This window comes from Parasteatoda tepidariorum, chromosome X2 (assembly GCF_043381705.1).
Source record: "Parasteatoda tepidariorum isolate YZ-2023 chromosome X2, CAS_Ptep_4.0, whole genome shotgun sequence".
NCBI lineage: Eukaryota > Metazoa > Arthropoda > Arachnida > Araneae > Theridiidae > Parasteatoda > Parasteatoda tepidariorum.
Genome location: NC_092215.1, coordinates 10,934,166 through 10,952,802, shown reverse-complemented (window position 1 = coordinate 10,952,802; position 18,637 = coordinate 10,934,166). Strand labels below are relative to the sequence as shown.

At 28.8% G+C, this 18,637-nt stretch overlaps 1 protein-coding gene across 4 annotated transcripts in view; it reads left to right on the top strand.

Annotated features, from left to right (window-relative positions):
• The window catches only part of LOC107449143 (glutamate-gated chloride channel-like), a 337,741-nt gene that overhangs the window by 301,578 nt on the left and 17,526 nt on the right, over positions 1-18,637 (top strand). For all 4 annotated transcript variants that reach the window (XM_016064935.3, XM_071188006.1, XM_071188007.1 and 1 more), the window contains exons 6-8: positions 1,058-1,281; positions 3,741-3,823; positions 11,238-11,372. In XM_016064935.3, the coding sequence (XP_015920421.1) occupies positions 1,058-1,281; positions 3,741-3,823; positions 11,238-11,372 (442 nt within the window). The remainder of the gene's footprint in view (positions 1-1,057; positions 1,282-3,740; positions 3,824-11,237; positions 11,373-18,637) is intronic.

The window sequence follows — 18,637 nt, the reverse complement described above, 5'->3', positions numbered from 1 at the left end:
TTCAGAATCGTAGTCATATGCCCGGTATCATATATGATGCTAGCCTCTCTGTCTCTAGTGGACTATGGAACTCACTTATTTATCAATAATTATATCAGTTTGGTGCACTCGTATTATATCTCGCATTATTATGTAAAAGTACTCTTATGAACGTTTAGTCTCAGAGAGTGAGAAAGCGATTCTTAAACCTTCCACAAGTTATGAACGGGTTCGTGCAATTCTTGTCAATTCGAGTCAACTGTCAAGTTATTGCAGAATTAAACAGGCTGTTTTAAAACCCGAGGGTTATAAAAGTAATCAAGAAAACTTAGCATAGAACCTATGATTTGCAAATCAGGTTTAAGAGGGTGTATGATTTGAGTCTAGTCTTGTTCACCACGTTCGCCGGATTTCAATTTGTTTGATTTCTTCTTAAATCCCTTGTGCAAACGATGCATTTGTATACAACTTAGCATCTCATAACGTGAGTCATTGTCACTTCTTCGATCATACTGATCGTTTTAACACGTTGTAGACAGTACTGTGACGGTGGCAGGCGTCACTTCAATCAAATTAAATCTTTTTGGATTTAACACGTTTTTAGTATCTTTTGTGGTTGTTTTCTACAGGAATTTCATGATTCCCATCCTATCGGGCCTCCATGAGTCGTCCTCTTGATATCTTTTCGTCGGTCGAATTTCGGAACAACTTCTACATGTTAACACATCTCCCCTTTTCCTTATATATGTTAATGTACTCTTATCTGTAAAACTTCTAAGTGATTCCAATCTTGTTGCCGTTATCTATACCATTTATCTCTACCAACCAAATCTATCCATTACATTATAGTTGTGATTATGATTTTTGTACAATTTCTATATTTACAAACTTGGACACTGAAACTTTGTTTTATACGCTTGCACTCTAATTTATTTTATAGACTTTATTTTATACATATGTATATCTTACAATATTTATAAGATGTTTTTCCCTATTGAAAGTAACTGGTTTATATTTAATGTTCAATAATAATTATCTTATTGAAAGCATCATTTTTATTCTTATGTATTGTTTTCAGGAATACAGTGTACAACTTACATTTCGTGAACAGTGGCGGGACGAGAGATTGCAGTTTGATGATATGGGGGGTCAAGTACGGTACTTGACCCTCACAGATCCAGACCGAATCTGGAAACCGGATTTGTTCTTCTCAAATGAGAAAGAAGGCCACTTTCACAATATTATTATGCCCAACGTCCTCTTACGTATATACCCAAATGGAGATGTCTTGTACAGTATTCGGTAAGTGACGCATTTAAATAGATTAATATTTGTATGGAACAAAATTTTATGTACAAAATGAAGGTAAGTTAACGTATAAGGTATACCGCAAAAAACAAGAATAACAAAAAACTACTTTAAGCAAAGAAATTTTAAGCTCGTTATTTAATCATTATATTAGTCTGGCATATATTTATACTTTGCGACTTTATTGCTACTTGTAGTTTATTGGCTTTAAAAATAAAGTATAATTCAGCAAGTGAGTTGAACGTTTCGAAATATGAGCAATTGAAATACACTTAATGTGCCCATAATTGTAACGCATAACCGAACCATGGTTAAATCAAGTTATTTTGACTTTAAACAGACGACGCTTTTTCCGATAGGCCTTATTTCAAGCTTCTAAAAACACAGACAACAAGAGAACTTTCCGCCAGGTCAGATTTAATATGACCGTATACACGCCGGTTGCTTTGTCAGCTGCCAGGACTGAACTCACGATCTACAGATATGCAACAACAATGTGAGTAACATCTTACACTGTAAAATATTATGGATTAAATTACGGTAAAAAATACCGGTATTTTGGGTGCATCATTACCGTAAAATGATGCACCGTAAATTTTACAATATTTATTCAGAGTTACAGCAAAAGTTGCGGTAATTATGACTGTAAAAAGTATGGGTATATCAGATTTTTTTATTCAGTAACATGCTCCTGTAAAAATGGATTTTACGGTGAAAGGTGCTCAGAGTGTCTGTCTTTTTTACCGTAATTTGATCCAGAATTTTTTACAGTGCAACCGACTACGTCATGGGAGTGCACATAATTATGACAATAAATGCGTGTATAATCCTTATGTTTTTTTTCATACAAATTGTGATTAACTCTGATAATAAGCTTTAAATGCTTTTCATTAATAATTAGGCCTAAGTATAAAGTGCTTGGTAAACTAATTTTTAGATCACATCATTTTGAAACGCATGTCAAACACGTATATTTACGGGAATTGTAGAAGTGACTTTGTGATTTCGACTATTTTATCCGTTTAATTTGTGCTGTAGTTCACTAAAAAAATTTATTCTTGATGCAACAGCTGTTTAATATTTTTATATATATTTATTCGATTTTATATCCAATAAGTATTTTTTTGTTATTTATAGTGCTATATGAGTAATAATAGGCATTAAATTTATAAATAAATACAAAAACTTAATAACAATATTTATTAATAAGTATCTCTCAAATTATGATATCTCCAATTTGATGCATTAGAACAGCAAAATATTTCTCGAAGACAAAGTAATTAACTTGTTACTTACAGTGCGTAAAAACTGAATCACTCTGAACAACATTTGATCTAATGTTATGTTCCCGTACTAGGACCCAATTCTCATGGTTCGAGGGGTTGATCTCAAATGTGCTAAATAATTAGTGCAGGCAATATTTTAATTTACGTAATTAGACAAAAAATCATACATGCTTACAATCATACTTTTCAACAGATTTGGGCTCTGACCCCCATAATATGGATGGGGGTTAGCAGCAATTTAAAAAACAATCTGTCCCCAATAGTTTGGTTCGAAGAGTCGCCAAAAGTTTGGATTCCTTAATGCTAATTTTACTTTTTGTGTATTCATTCATATCTCACGAATTGATGTAAACTTAATCGCAAATCAGGTTTAGGAGGGAGCATACTCTGAGTTTATTCGTGTTCCCCGGGTTTGTCAGATTTCAATTGGTATGACTTCTCTTCAAATCTCAATTAAAATACGATAGAAAGTGCAAATTAAAATACGAAAAGTACGAATTAAAATAAGAATATTGAAAGATTTAAAAGTAAATGTTTTTGTTGAAAAGTAGTTAACCATAAAAGTTATTTAGATAATATACGTCTTTTTTAAATTTCATTTTCTCAGAAGCTATTCGAAAACATTCGTTACATTTTTTATGAAATTACATTCTTTTTAAGAGAAATAGGAGATTTCATTCCTTACAATTTTATATTTTTTCAGCCTTTATTAAATAAAACTGAAAAAAATAATAAAGAATTGTTAAAATATTTTTTGCATAGAATTATCCCTGGATAAACGTTCTCGAGATAAAGCATACTACGCAATTAATAATTTATTACTTTGTTTAATAATAGTCATGAAATTTTGAATTGAAAGGTATATTTGTTTTACATCATTTCAAAGAATGCAATTTTACATGGTAAAATAAAAAATTTTAATGAAATTGGTCAATAAGTTTCTGAGTAATAAAACTTTTTAAAAAAATCGTATGTTTAAAAGTTCTTATTATTCGATCAGAAATCAACCAGGGAATAACTTCTTTTTCTTTTCTTTGTGCACTGTACATTACCAAGAAAAAGCATTACATTTTTATTATAAATATTCCTCTTATTATAATTGTTTTTATTAAATATTATAAATATTTGTTTATTATGATATTTAATATTTAAATATGTAATTTTCAGAATATCATTAGTTCTCTCCTGCCCCATGGACCTAAAGTTTTACCCCTTGGACAAACAAACATGTTCAATTGTTATGGCTAGCTGTAAGTATCATTTTATAATTACCAAGAAAAGTTTATAGAATATTAAATTATTTTTTCTAAATAGTTATAATATAAATATCTTATAAAGAAATTTAATTTCGGAAAAACCACATAACCCAAGAATAATTTTCCAAAAACTTATCATAATAATACAACTTGGCATTAGAAAATAAAATTAAATTCATTTAAAGTAAATATATTTTACACTGGACCAAATACAACCTGTTGATTGAATAGGAAAATTCTGGTTATCGATATTATAGTTCATATTGCCATACATTAATAAGAGAAATACAAAACTGAAAAGTAAATTAATGATTTTTATGCCATGCTGTAAAGTATCATGATAAAATTATCACATTTTAACAGATTTACCAAAATTTATAAAGTATTATAAAATCACATTCTTTTAATAATTTTATCTAAAATATTATCAAAGCATTTCGGTAAAAAGTATCGAGTTTTCTGGTATGACAGAAACATGGTTAATTTCACCGTATTCTGGAAGTTGTAACCATATTTTTTTCTCAATGTTGTATTTAGAAAATACTAGATAAACTGTTATAAATTAAATTAGTTTTTTTAATTGAAGTCTAAATATGTTTAAAAAACGAAAGCTTATATAAGTTAGTATGTCATTATTAAAAAATAATGTAAATGCGAAATATAGTGCATTTTTTAAATGAAAAAGTTTTCACAGGAATTAAACACGTTTTATTTTCTAGATTAATATAAATAAATTTAAAACTTAATTCATCTTTTATTAAGCATTGTCACAAATAAAATTTAGAAGTATTTACAAGAAGTTATATCGCATTAAAGCTTTCTTAAATTTTGCATGAAAAATGTTCAGACTAAAGTTAATTAAAGTTAGCAATTGTAAATGATAAATATCCACAATGAATTATCTTCAATTTATAATATTCTAAACTATTTATGAAAAGGACATCAAATTGTTGTCGGGAAATTTCAGAATAGTTTAATTTAGTTACACTCTTTCGCAACATTTTTAGTAAGATTTTGAAATTTAATAAATTCTGCATGTAAAAAGAAAACTTGAGCTGTTTGTAAAACACCTATCTTTTGTTATAGTGTGTGGGAAATTACCCGCACAAACTTTGCTACTTATTTCTTTAAACTTCCCACACAAACTGTGTGGAAAATTTTAGTAGTTCATAATGTTAAGTATTAAAATATGCTGCTTATGATTGCATATTAAGATATATGCGGAATAATAATCTAAATTGATTTCTTCGTGAGTTATAATCAGATAACAATTATTCATCGAATCGTTTTGATAAATTACCAATTCGTTGATACATTAAAAGGATTTGATTGTTTTTATTTTCAATAAAATATATTACTTAATGAAATAAATACATTCATTTAAAAGATCATATATTATTATTCAAAAAAAAATAAATAGTTCTCTATCCAATTCGAGAAATTTAAATCTCCAATTAATAATATTAAAAACTATTTATGATCAGGACTTGAAATGTTATTGGGGAATTCTAAAACAGTTTTATTTAGTTACATTCTTTAGCAAATTGTTTTAGAAAGATTTTATAATTTAATAAACTCTGCACTCAAAAAAATAACTTGAAATAGAAATTTCATGAGTTATTTGTAAAAGAGCTATCTTTTAGATTTCACAAGCTGCGTCTTCTGTGTGAGTTGTAATCATATAACATTTATTCATCGGATCATTCTGATAAATTATCAATTTGTTGATACATTAAAAGGATTTGACTGTTTTTATTTTCAATAAAATATATTATTTAATGAAATAAACACATTCTTTTAAAAGATTATCAATTACCATTCATATAAGAACTAAATAGGTTTCTATCCAATTTGTAAAATTTAAATGATGCCTATTCACAACTCAAAATAAAAATTATTAAATAGATAATTTTCTTTCTACCATCCCAATTCTAGAGAATATTTAGGTAGAATCATTTCAACTATAAATTTGAATAAATTAACATTTAATTACAAAAGATATCTAAAGGCAAATAATCTAGTTAAGTTTCCTTAGTAAATACCAGATGAAGCTTCGCTGATTGCTCTTTTTAAAGACAAAGAAAACGAGAAAGGAAATTAAATTATATTACACTCACTAATGACAGAATTACAATCGATGAAAAGGCCCCGATAGCGCCATTTCTTTTTTTTAAGAAAAAAGAATTCCGAGGAAGAAATCGAAAAAAAATCATTTCACTTTTTAGCTCCATTACAATCTAAAATTTTCTTTTTTAGTGATTTTCATTACCGGGTACTTTTTCTCGCGTTACGTGCGTGCCCGTAATTAGTGTCAGCAACTTCTAATGAAGGCACCACAAGAAGAGCGTGACATTCTAAGCTAAACACTTAATTTCCTTCTCTTGTGATTAAGGTCATAATTTTTTCGTCACCGTAAAAAGGCAATCTAATCACGAGAAAAAAAATCCTAAAATAAGTCATGCGATCATCATTGGACCACTTCTCTTTTATGAGGACTATAATTTTGTTGATTTTTTTACAGTGATGCAGACCACTATTTTTGAACATTTTCATGCTTAGTTGAGAGGAAAACCTTCAACTAATTGCTGATTATAAAAGTATATCATCCTCATTGTTACGATAAATTCTCACTTGATCGAATCACCGTATTAATTGCTTCAATTAAAAGGCCAATAACTTTATTAAAGATTTTTGTATACTTATAATTTTGTTTATTTTAATTTTTTATTACTTTATAATGAAATTTAAATTTACAAAAAGCAACAATTGTTTCTATAAGATAACCGTTTTCTATAACATATAAATACGCTGAAAATAATATATTTTATCAGAATATTCAAAATCCATTAATTAGTCAGATAAAAATATTTGTTCTATCAAATTTGATCAGAATTCATTTTCCAATTAATTTTATTTTGCATGCAGTAGATGCTTCAATTATAAATTGGAATTATAAATGCTTGTTAATGCTTTGAAACATAATTTTTGAAGATGTATGGCACGATGTTTAAAAAATGAGTGGATTAACTTATATCAAAATTCGTGTCATAAGCTTGTAATACAGTCTGATAGCATATTTAAATTTTATTGCAATGCAAACTTTATTGCTAATAACAATTTATACTTTTTTAGACTATAATAATTTTCATTAATTTTTAGTTTGTAATGCCTTTAGCTTTCATTAGGAATTCTATAGTTATTATTACTATATAATTAACCATTATTTTAAAATAACTTTATTGAAATAAATAAAACCTCTCTTCTATAATATTCTGAATAATTTCCTTAAAAAGTAAAACCATTTTTTTCATCACATGGTAACCTATAAAATTATTTATTAAATTATAATAAAAATAAAAATAAAAATTGAGAGTTTTTTATCTTTTTAGAATATAAAGAATATAAAGGAATAAATTAAAAAATGTATAAAGGAATATATAAAATAATATAAAGGAAGAATATATTTTATAAAGAATATATTAAATAATATAAAGGGTGAAATTTATCAAAGTGAAGAAAAAATTCATAAAACTTTAAAAATTGGTTTATTAAAATTTTAATTAAAATTTATGCATTTTAATTAAATAATGTTATTGTTTTGGATTTCTTTTACTTTATAATTAACCATCTCGATCAATTTTAAATTCTTTAAGTAATTCTTTAAATTACATTTAATTTATGAGTTTAAAATATCAAATAAATATTTAAAACTAATTTATTTTTCATCATTGTATTTACCTTTTCTGCATTTTTTTTAATTAAAAACAAAATTAAAAACTATAATCCCATTAACTTTATCATATATTTTCCTATTTTAGAGTAAGGTATAGTTTGTGCTAATTGTATTATTAATGGCAAAATTTTTCTAGTTTCGGACAGTTAAGATGTATTTAAAATTCTTAAGTTCTAGTACATTATTTGCAAAATCTACATCAAAACACAAACTACAACCTGAGACTAACAAATGAAAAAATTCTAAATTAAATTGGTCCAGCGTTGAAAACAAGCAAATTCTTCCGTTTTAACGATCTTTGTTCCGTGACATAGCAAAATGAAGTTTGAGCTAGGCAGTTGCCAACAAAAATCAGTGATGTTTAAAAAAGAAAAAAAATAAAGCATCCCCTTTGAGAAACAACTGGAGTTCTCGTTGGACTTAACCAGTTTCGATTTTCAGAGTGAGACGAGGCATGAAAGACCCCCGGCTGAGATTCGATTTTCAATACTCCTGTTTCCCGTTTCTGGGAGAGTGTTACTTTTGAAGAAAGTACCTTCAATCGAATCATAATCATCGTTGTTGAATTTACGAAGGGAAATGGTAATTACGATACTCTAAGTTTAATAAATAAATTTTTAGTATTTTGAGAGCCTTTCCCTACCCACCCACCCTGCAACCTAGAAATAGAAATCGATAGTAATTTTTGGCTAGGAACATAGTTACACTTTCTTTTATTTTAAATTACGCTCCTTGAGCATGTTCTGTCTACTATCACTTTTCACGATGATTAAAAATAGATGTTATACTCATAAACTTTTTCTCAAATTAATGATATTTTAACAAATTTACGAGGGCTGTTTTTTTAAGTAAGCGCTGTTTGAAAATAAAAACCAAACGAAAGAAGATTTTCACGAATCGAATGTATTTTTCGATTCTACATATGCTTCTCTTTTTTTTTTCAAAATAGTTGCCAACCTCTGGGGATACTGATCCAGGAATTTCCTTGCCTTCTGGATTGGTTCAAAATTACAATGCCACGGAGTTGAACAGCAGTCGTAAAAGCAAAATTGGGTCAGCTTTCAAAGACAGATCTAAAATAAGATATAAAATAAAATAGTTGTAGGTTTGCTTAAACACTTATCATACCTTACAACTAGACTTAGAATACCCTCTTTACAGTAACTTGCCGCCTGCTTCGATAACCAAGATGCCACGACCGTTTTCACGTCTTCGTTTTCGTTGTAATGGTTGTCACCAAAATGACGTTTGAAGCATCAGAAAGGATGAAAATCAATTAGCACAAGATCTGGGCTGTATTGAGGGGTGGTCCAAAACTTCCCAGCCATAAGAGTCCAATAAAGCGTGGGACTGAGCTGTGGAGAGAGTCACTGCATGGAGTAGCGAAATATCCAGTCAGAAGGAAGCCTCGTAAACTTAACAGTTATGTGGTTGAATATATCCAGCAGACATGTTTTTTGCTGACTAAAGACACATCACTGACTATACCTCATAAGCGGCGGGTGATTTGTTAAACTTGAAAATTTCAAGACACAGAACTGAACGTATAGATTACCTACCACAGCTGTAACTAATCACAGTTGTTCGCAAGAAATGCCAGAACACTACGCAAGTACTCGTTGCGACACACGCGTCACATATTAGTGTACACAACAAAACGGCCCTTACCCAAAAAACAGCCCTCGCACATTAAAAGGTTTAATTTCAAGGTATTTAAAAATAGTTGTAATATTCGCAAACTTTATACTTAACTAATGATTTTTTAACGAATTTGCATCAAAAGATATCAATTTTACTATTTCTAAAAATAGGTGTTATACTCATAAACTTTTTCTCAATCTAATTATATTTTAACGGATTACCATCAAAAGATACCTATTTCCCGATGCTTGCAATTATGAGTAATATTCATAAACTTTATCTCGAATTAATAATATTTTGATAAATTTGCATGAAAAAATGGGTAAACATTAAATTGTTGATCGAAATCCTTACATTTCATTGACATAATGATTTAGCGTTGTCAATTCATCAAAAAACCAAATAATTGCGTTGCATCAATGGTATAGATTAATTTAAAAAATAATGTAAACAAACTCTGTTATTAATTATTTTTGAAATATTTGAAGATATTTGAGTTATAAATTTCTGTAACAGAGAAAATCTTATTAGCGTTTATTAGTATCATTATTTAAGAAGGAAAGAAAATCATTAATAATTACAAAAAATTTGAATGAAAAAATTTAATTGTTATTTACAGTCATAAATTCAATTTAAAATATCATAAGAATACGGTGATATTAATTATTCTACAACAAATATTACCATAAACATAAAATGGAGAAAATAATTCGAACAGAAAAAAGAATATTAATATTTAAAACTACAAGGTGCTTAAAAAAATAAAATATATGTTTACATTGGTCAATATATCAAAAGACATTTTTATCTGAGAAATAACGTTAGGAAACAGAATTAGTGTAAATAAATAATAATAAAACATATTTAAGACTTACCCTTTAAGTATATTTAAGGATTTGGTGAGCGATAGTTAGTTTACGAACGTTAACGTTAGTTTAAATCGTTAGTTTACGATAAAATAGCAATTATTGATGCTATTTGATTGCAGATTTTGACAATAGTTGTACTGAGATAATTTAAACAGAGCATTAAGATAATTTGGGTAAATGAAAGTACTATTCCGTGATAGGGTAGCTCCCTTAACGATGCACGGTGGCAATAACTTAACCCTATCTCCCCTTTGTATCATTCAAAGAATCTTTTATATTTGTGCATATACACGACAATGTGTAGCAGCACTTCATTTTTATAACACAGAGTGAAGTAAAGTGACATTGAGCAACATTAAATGAATTATTGAGTGAAATATACATGAATATAAAATATATATGAAACTTTTGACTTCATATTTTATTCAGAGAATGCTTTTTATGCCTGAGAAAACTAATGTTACAAAAACGCTTAATTTAATTTAAAACTACATTTCTAAATTACACTTCACTATTAAATAATGTCACTTGTATATTAAATAATGTCAGCCGTTCATCCCTTCAGTGGGTCGATAAATGAGTACCAAGTATGCTTGGAAACTAAACACTTAGGGTTCCGCGTACGGCTGACCACCTAAGCTGGACATCTACTCCTGCACCCCAGAGCCCAAGGTCAAGAAAACTGAGATTGGCACAGTACGTCTTGGCCCTCTGTGGGCTGTCGCGCCACTGAGTTTAGTTTATTAAATAATGTATTTTAGTTAGTATATTTAATTCTATTCTTTTTCGAGCAATTATTTAGACATAATATTTTTAGACAAAATATGCTGGATGCTAAGTGTTACTTAAGCTGAGGTAAGTCAAAAATCAAGTGAGTGTTTTATCAAATTTTAGCAACATTTTGGGTTGCTAAGCGAATACAGTAAAACTCTGATAAGTCGAATGTAGTCTAATTCATATTTTAATGAGGATTCAAGCAAATAATTTGCGATGCGAACTGGATAAAAATTATATTTATTTTTCGAATGCATAAATTAAGTTATATTTAACCCTACTTATGCAAGAGATTCTTCTCTGAATCTATTAAGCGAGTTATCAGAGTTCGACTGAAAATTTTGTAATTCGACTTAGAAAGAAGTTTTACTGTATATTTCTTTCGTTTTAGACGGTTACACAACCGAAGATTTAGTTTTTCTTTGGAAAGAAGGCGATCCTGTTCAAGTGACAAAGAATCTTCATCTTCCACGTTTTACTTTGGAAAGATTCTTCACCGATTATTGCACTAGTCGAACAAATACCGGTAAGCATTATCCTAACTTTTTTTAGCGAAAAGAACACCTCATTAACTATTAAAGAGCACCAAATCACAATCCCAAAATTTTTGTAAATTTTAAAAGTCTGTTAAGTAACCTAATTAACCTTTTGTCTTCCGAATAATTAACCATGCTAAGTCAGAAAATTTGAACAATGAAAAGGGTAAACTGAAAAATTGAAAATGTCCATGCAAAAGTTCACAATCATAGAAGGAAATTGCTAGCTAAATTTTTAAATTCTTTGAATTCAGAGTGAAAGTTTGCAATGTCGCTTTAGCTGAGCCAACGAAGTGAAAAGAATTAAAAAATTTACTTGTCAAGAGATTTTCTTTTCTTTTACGGATCTATATCACATCTGTTCATTAAATGCGGCAATCAAATTTCTTTCTTTCAAATCGGCATTCGTAAAACAAAGCTACATAACTGCTACGTTTTAAATATTCATAGTTTCTCATTTAAAAAAGAAAGAATATCGCAGTCGTTATTTTTAGTGTGATTGTTCCAAGCAATTACGCAACGTCTTTGCAACCTTTTTTTTACCTATACAATGACAGAAAATTACAAAAAAATGATTTCTGAATGCTTAATAAATGTGATCATTAACAATAGATTTTGTTTTTGATTATGTTTTCCGAAAATCCGGGTTTCCGCACCATCAAAGACTATATTCTTAAGGATTTTAATTATATTTGTCAAATATTCGCAAATAATTATTTTTTTATTTTTCTGTCATTTTAAACTTCTAAATTTAACAATACATTTACTTATTTTTTTGTATGCGACGTAGCCTGTCGGATAAAATCATCTCCATTTTAACCCTCTCTGACACATTAACCCTACAGACAAAGGAGTAATATTGTGACACCAAAACTCATATAGGTCTTAAATAAAATAAATATGTCCTTTGTGATTTTAAACGATGTTTATGATTAAATTTAAATTTCATCACAACGAATTGCTTTCGTAAATTTATTATATTCATTAATAATTTACAGTTGCATAATTATAATTATCAGCTTTTCTACGATGTATAGTTTAATGCTATAGTTTTTTTTCGGCTACCATTAGGCTTTATAAGAATGATAAAACTTTCTAAAAATGCAACAGGCTTTTATTTTAAATATACTTTTTTTTAAAAAAAAATATTTAATCTAGAAAAAAAACATCCATTTAGTCTCTAATCAAGCAACATGTTTACAGCTATGTTTACTCTCTTCCCAAATTCAGTTGGCAAAATCAATTATTTAAATTTCAATTCATCATTTTACTTTCGTCGAAGAAATATTTGAACACGAGATATTGTAATCTACATGAACATAAATGTTTGAACATGTTTATCATAATATTTAAATATATTGGGACCAACAAAAGAAGTGATGTTATTTTAGAGGTGCTCAAATGAAATTTTAAATCTTTGTGGTGTAAATGTCTTCGCTATATGCTAGTAAATTATAATCTAAATAGAAAAAGTGAAGAAAAGTTATAAAAGGTAAGCTCAGTTCCAATATCCAAGGATGGCGAAAAAGGTAAATATTTAAGAAAATTTCTATATAACTAGGATATTATTTTTTGTTAAAAAAATATTCTCCTCGCTTCAATGATGATTAAAAAATAGGTAGGTTACATAAAATTGCTTCTTTTCTTCAGTCTGTTCAAGTTATGTAGATATTCTTTCAAACTGTTACTTTTATGTGTTACTCTTTGCAAATATGAAATTTAATATATTGCAAAATATCTCCTAATTGGGTGTTATGAATCAATCAAAGGATCTAGTATTATTTTAACGTACGTAAATTTGTAATCATTTGTTTATCATAAATTATTATTTTCTCTGATATTTAATACCACAATACAGTTTGTTGTTGTTGTCGTAAGTCTTTAAAACAAGGGGTGTGATTGTTCTTGGCGCCATCTATGACTAAGAATTTGACTTCTGACCCACTCATACGTCACATCCGTTTATAGGGTGAACCCATTCATACATCCATTCATTCATAAACTGAACCAGAGAACGATCAAACTCTAATTCAGTACCCCCAAAGGTTTAATTTGTTAAGGGAACATGGAGGGCTTTGTGACCCAACATATTTAACATGCTCCAGTTACTATATACTACACGGGGAGTCTTCGACCGGCTGTATTCGAATTCCGGTTCTAACGAGCGTTAGTCCAGCTCCTTGCTGACCTGGCCATTGCGGCCAAAATACAGTTTATATTGTTTATATATCACGGAATACATACTATTTTAATAACATTTTGTTCTATTTAATTTAGTATAAATAATGCAATGTTTGTAAGGAAAGCTAATCAGTAAGGCCGGAATATTGGTGTCATTTTTTCCTGCCTTTAGATAGTAGGCATTTTTCAAAATCTTTAAAAGAATCTCATTCTTATATTTTTCTTACATTTTTCACTTTTGCTTATTTTTGCTTGACTTTGGCGAACTAGATAAAATGAAGCCCCTGTACCTTTTCAGTTTTTTTTTACAAGTCGCTAAATGTTTTATTGCCAAGTAGAATACAGCACAGTTACGTACTTTGATTTCATTCGAAAAATTTATATTTAACAAGAAGACTTAGTTTTATACAGTTTTAAAAGTTCGCAAATAAAAGCGTTTGTCTACTATTATTTGCACATATTTTACAATCCTCACGTAAAAAGGCTACTGGGACTTATAATTAAAAAAAATAAGCTAAAACATTAAATTGTTCAAGGAGGAAAAAAAATTTTGAAACTACCGTACTGTATGGTAATGACATTTCTCTGGTAAAATAAAAACATAATTTTTAATACAAAACATGACATATAAAACATTTAATTAAATCAAAATAAACGATATTTAAACAGAGTATTTGGTAGTTTTTCCTCTTATATAGTAATGCTTTATCTGAAACTCTGGTTTTCAAATTTATGGTTATTATTACCACATATTTAATGAAAAAAATTCAAAACAGAAAAGTAATTTTAACTGAATAAATGGTTTGTTTTTTGCTATGTTCTAACATATCATGATGAAACTACCAAATTTTTTCCACATTTACCCAATTTTGGCAATGATTGTAAACCATAACTTTTTGTTATTTTTACTGAAATCTTTATCAAAAAACTTTGGAAAAAATTACCGAGCTTCTTGATGTTCCCATAGAGCCGGAAACGCGATAATTTTTACCATATTCCAGTAGTTTGGGCCATACTTTTTTTTTCTCTATATAACATTAGAATGCTTAAGTGGCTTCCTACTTTTCCAATTAATATAATTTAGAGTCATGATTTTAAAACGAATTTAAAGAAAACTAAGAAGTTCAGGAAGAAAATCGATATTTCGTTATAGTTCAAATAGTTACCAAAGTATAAAGATTAAAAGATTTTTACGTTGTCTCAATTTCTCCAATCGATTTTGCGCTGCAAAAATATTTAATTTGAAGTTAACTATTTAACTTATTTCATTCTTTTTTTTTTTTATTTTTTTCTTTTTTTTTTTACNTTTTTTTTTTTTTTTTTTTTTTTTTTTTTTTTTTTTTTTTTTTGCATTTAGTGTTCAGATAAATATTGTCTCTGGTAACGGTAAAATGTATCTCATGACAAACACATTTCTATGAAATATGGGACGGAAATCAGTTTTATTTCTTAATTAATTAATGTAAATTATTAATTCAAAATGGAGCAGTAAAATTATCAAATCATACTTAATGTTTTTATTTCAAATTATAAAACTATGTATGTAAGATTATCTTCAAAATGCAAATTAGTATTTATCTTTGATCTTTAGTTTAATATAAATTTCTTATTTTCTTACACTAATATGGCGCCAATAATAAAAAGTAAAATCTATCTTTGAAACAGAACTTTATTCATAGATTTTGAAGCCATTCTTTTAAGCAACAATCACCTCATTCATAGTATCGACACCCCTTTTTCCATTTTATCATTTTCATTGAGTGGTCAATTTATGGATCTGTCATCATATGCTACAAGAAGACATTTGTCACATTTTTTTCTCTATCATATATATCTCATAGTCTAAATATATAAAAAATGATTTTCCATTAATGACATTAATAATAAATGTCTTGACTTTAAAAAAGTATTAAATTAAAACATTAAAAAAGGGAGATAAAAACGGAAAATTTACTGGAACAAGCGAAAAACATTACATTGTCTTAAAAATGAAGTAAAATATTTTTAAATTAAATAAAAAAAGAAATATTTGTGAAATTAAAAATTATTTCAAATTTTATATATCTAAAGTTCATGAAGGTAGATGTAGATTCATAAACCTTAGATACATTTATTATATATAAGTTATAGGTTAGATAGGTTTATATATCTAAGGTTATACTGAAAACACCTAGAACTGAAAACACCGAATATTTATCTTTGCAGGAGATTTTATTTGCAATTTAATCAACCTCGCCTTGTAACGAAAATGTTTAAAATATATAGCCTTAATTTTCATAAATACACTGGCATAACTATTTATTATGTCCATTCTTTCCGTTATTTGACGAATATTTCAATATCTACTCGGTTGAATTTGGTTCTCTTTTTCGAAAAAAGTGTCGGCTGTTTTGTTATGTACACTTATGCAAAGTTAGGTTTGACATGCAAACAGCTTTTTCTTTACTTCAAAGGAATGAAAGTATAGACTGGTTCGAAAATATTATGATATAAAAGAACTTATTTAACGCAAGTAGATGTTTTGCAGAGTAAAAAAGAAAATGCCTATAAGAAATTAAAAAACAAAAATAATATAAGCGAGAAATACACGAAAAAGAAAGAGATCGATTATTTTGTATGATATTTTGGAATCTAAAAAGTTTAGTAGAAATATCTACGAATATATATTTTGAAGGTATTTGCCTTTCTTTTTTTTTCCCTCTAAACCTTGTTTTGCTTTAACCCGTTCTGGACCAGCGAAAGAGGAAATAAGCTCTTTCCCAGGATCGTATGCTTCAAAAGTAAGGATGTCAATGATTGCGCTTGGGTACTAATACGATATATAATAAGAGAGAACAAAATTGAGATGACGTTAGTTTGATCATGGGCAGCTGAAGTCAGAAAGGCTCGTCTTATAGATGGTGCCGTGAAGAGATTATATGGTCGGGGTCCTGAACGGAATAAAATAAAAACTACGCGTAAATAGCATTAAATCCTAAAGAGTACAAAAAAATGGAGGCAATGTGGAACCTGTGTTGTTTTCGTCTCTTAGTTAATAAAATTTACTAAAGTAGTATGATACAACAGTGGGGTAACGTCTAACATTTCTGTTCGTCATCCTTGTGTAAGTTTATCTGACTTATGTTGTCAAAGATATGCCGTTAAAGTTTTTTTTTATATATAGATGCTAAGAAAATGCGTCATAGATATTTTATTATTATGTTAAAGTACTGTGTTCTGATATAAAAATAACTATAATATAGCAATATGTTCCGTCACCCGCTTTTCTGATGTTAAAATGCGCAGTGAAAAATTTCCATTCCAAAGTTACGGTAAAATAATTGACAGTAGTTTGCTAATCCAGTTAACCGTAAAGTTTGCGGTACTGAAAATTACTTTACCTTCAGGGGTTGGAAATCATTTAAAACTGGTGTGTTTAAGAATTCGTGAATATAAAACTATATGATTTTCAACCATTTTCAACTAGCATGGCTTCAAAACCACAAAAATGAAATTGAACTGGGCATAAGATTTGGGTTATGTAAGGCTTTTCGTTAGGCAGAGGACGTTGGAGTTAGATTGCGGTTGTGTTTCTCAAGTGAAATGTGGAATGTGGGTTTAATACGTTATCTAGTGATGCCATCTATCATGATAAATGGAAACTATTCGACTTTTTTGTGTCAGGCATCCCTGTAGTACTGCCATCTATGCGCATTTCAATAATCCCGGGTCACCAATTGAGGGGTAAAGGACATTGGTAACTCCTTATGCTTTGAAGGTAGAACATATTGTTTTGTCACCATCTCATGAGATTGACGGATTATCCCTCTCGGAGAAATATATACACAGCTGCAAGAAATAAAGTAGCTTCATAAAGAGTTCACCACGCACTTATTACTATAAGATTATCAGGTATCCGCCTTAAATTTAATTCGAGGTTTTATTATAAAATTATTTCGTTAAAATGCAAAAAAAAAAGTTAAAAAAATTAAAAAGAAAAATAAATAAATATTTCTCCATAAGAATAGATTATTTTAAAAACTAGGTCTCGATGGCTTAAGGCACTTAGCTATCATTGTGATGGACTGCAGTTCGATCTCAGAGGGGGCTTTTTGAAGTAACTTTGAATTAAAAAAAATTTTTGCTGAAGAAAATTATCAATCTCAGAACATCTAGCATCCGAATTATTAAAGCAGTCACCGAGAAGTTATTGTCACGAAAGCTGTTCTACTAAATGACATAAAGCAAAACCTCTGAAAACATTGAGGAGCTAACTTGGGATTGAACTAGCTGCCCATCACATTATAACTGTCCATTGTTTTACTACAATGAATCCGATCTGGTTCAGCAAAAATGGATGAAGATTTTTCTAGCGGAATGACGTCTGTTTATGTTTCATCTAATGTTGATATTGCGTGAGTTGGATAACGAGACTTGCCAAACAATTACAATATATGGAAGTTTAGAAAGCTCTTTATAAAATATTTCTCTTTCCCAATTGGTTTTCTTTTCGTGATCATGACAGTGCCCGAAAAGCATAAAAAAAGTGTTAATCCAGAGAGATATCATTTTTAATGCATCAAGAACTATGTTTTTCAGTTACCTTCATTCAAATGTGTTAGTCTTTTTCTTTTTTCTTTTTTTTTCCTTTTTTTTTGTTGAACTTTTTGCTTGCACCGTGATTAAAAAAATCAAAATGTGTTTTTAAGCTATAAATTTTGAAACTAAAACAATAACCGATTTTGTTTGGTATTTTTATTTTTTTCATGTCTGTTTTCGCTAATTATTTCATTTTAATTTTTTTTCGGGGTGAATGCTTATTGCTGGCTAAATTCTTCTTTCTAGTATTCCGATTAAAGTTAAGTTACGATTGAGTTATTTTGAAATTTTTTTTCTGTGTTTACTTCCAAATGAATATGAATAGTAAGTACTGCGTGGGTCAGGGCATAGAGCGTTCGCCTTCCAATGAGGTGACCTGGGTTCGAATTCCAGAGCTGGCTGGTCAATACGAATTCCGCATCCGGCTCAAACCGACCTCAGTGCTGGCGTTTAAATATCCTCAGTGATAGAGAGATAATAGCTTGCCGTCGGGCTC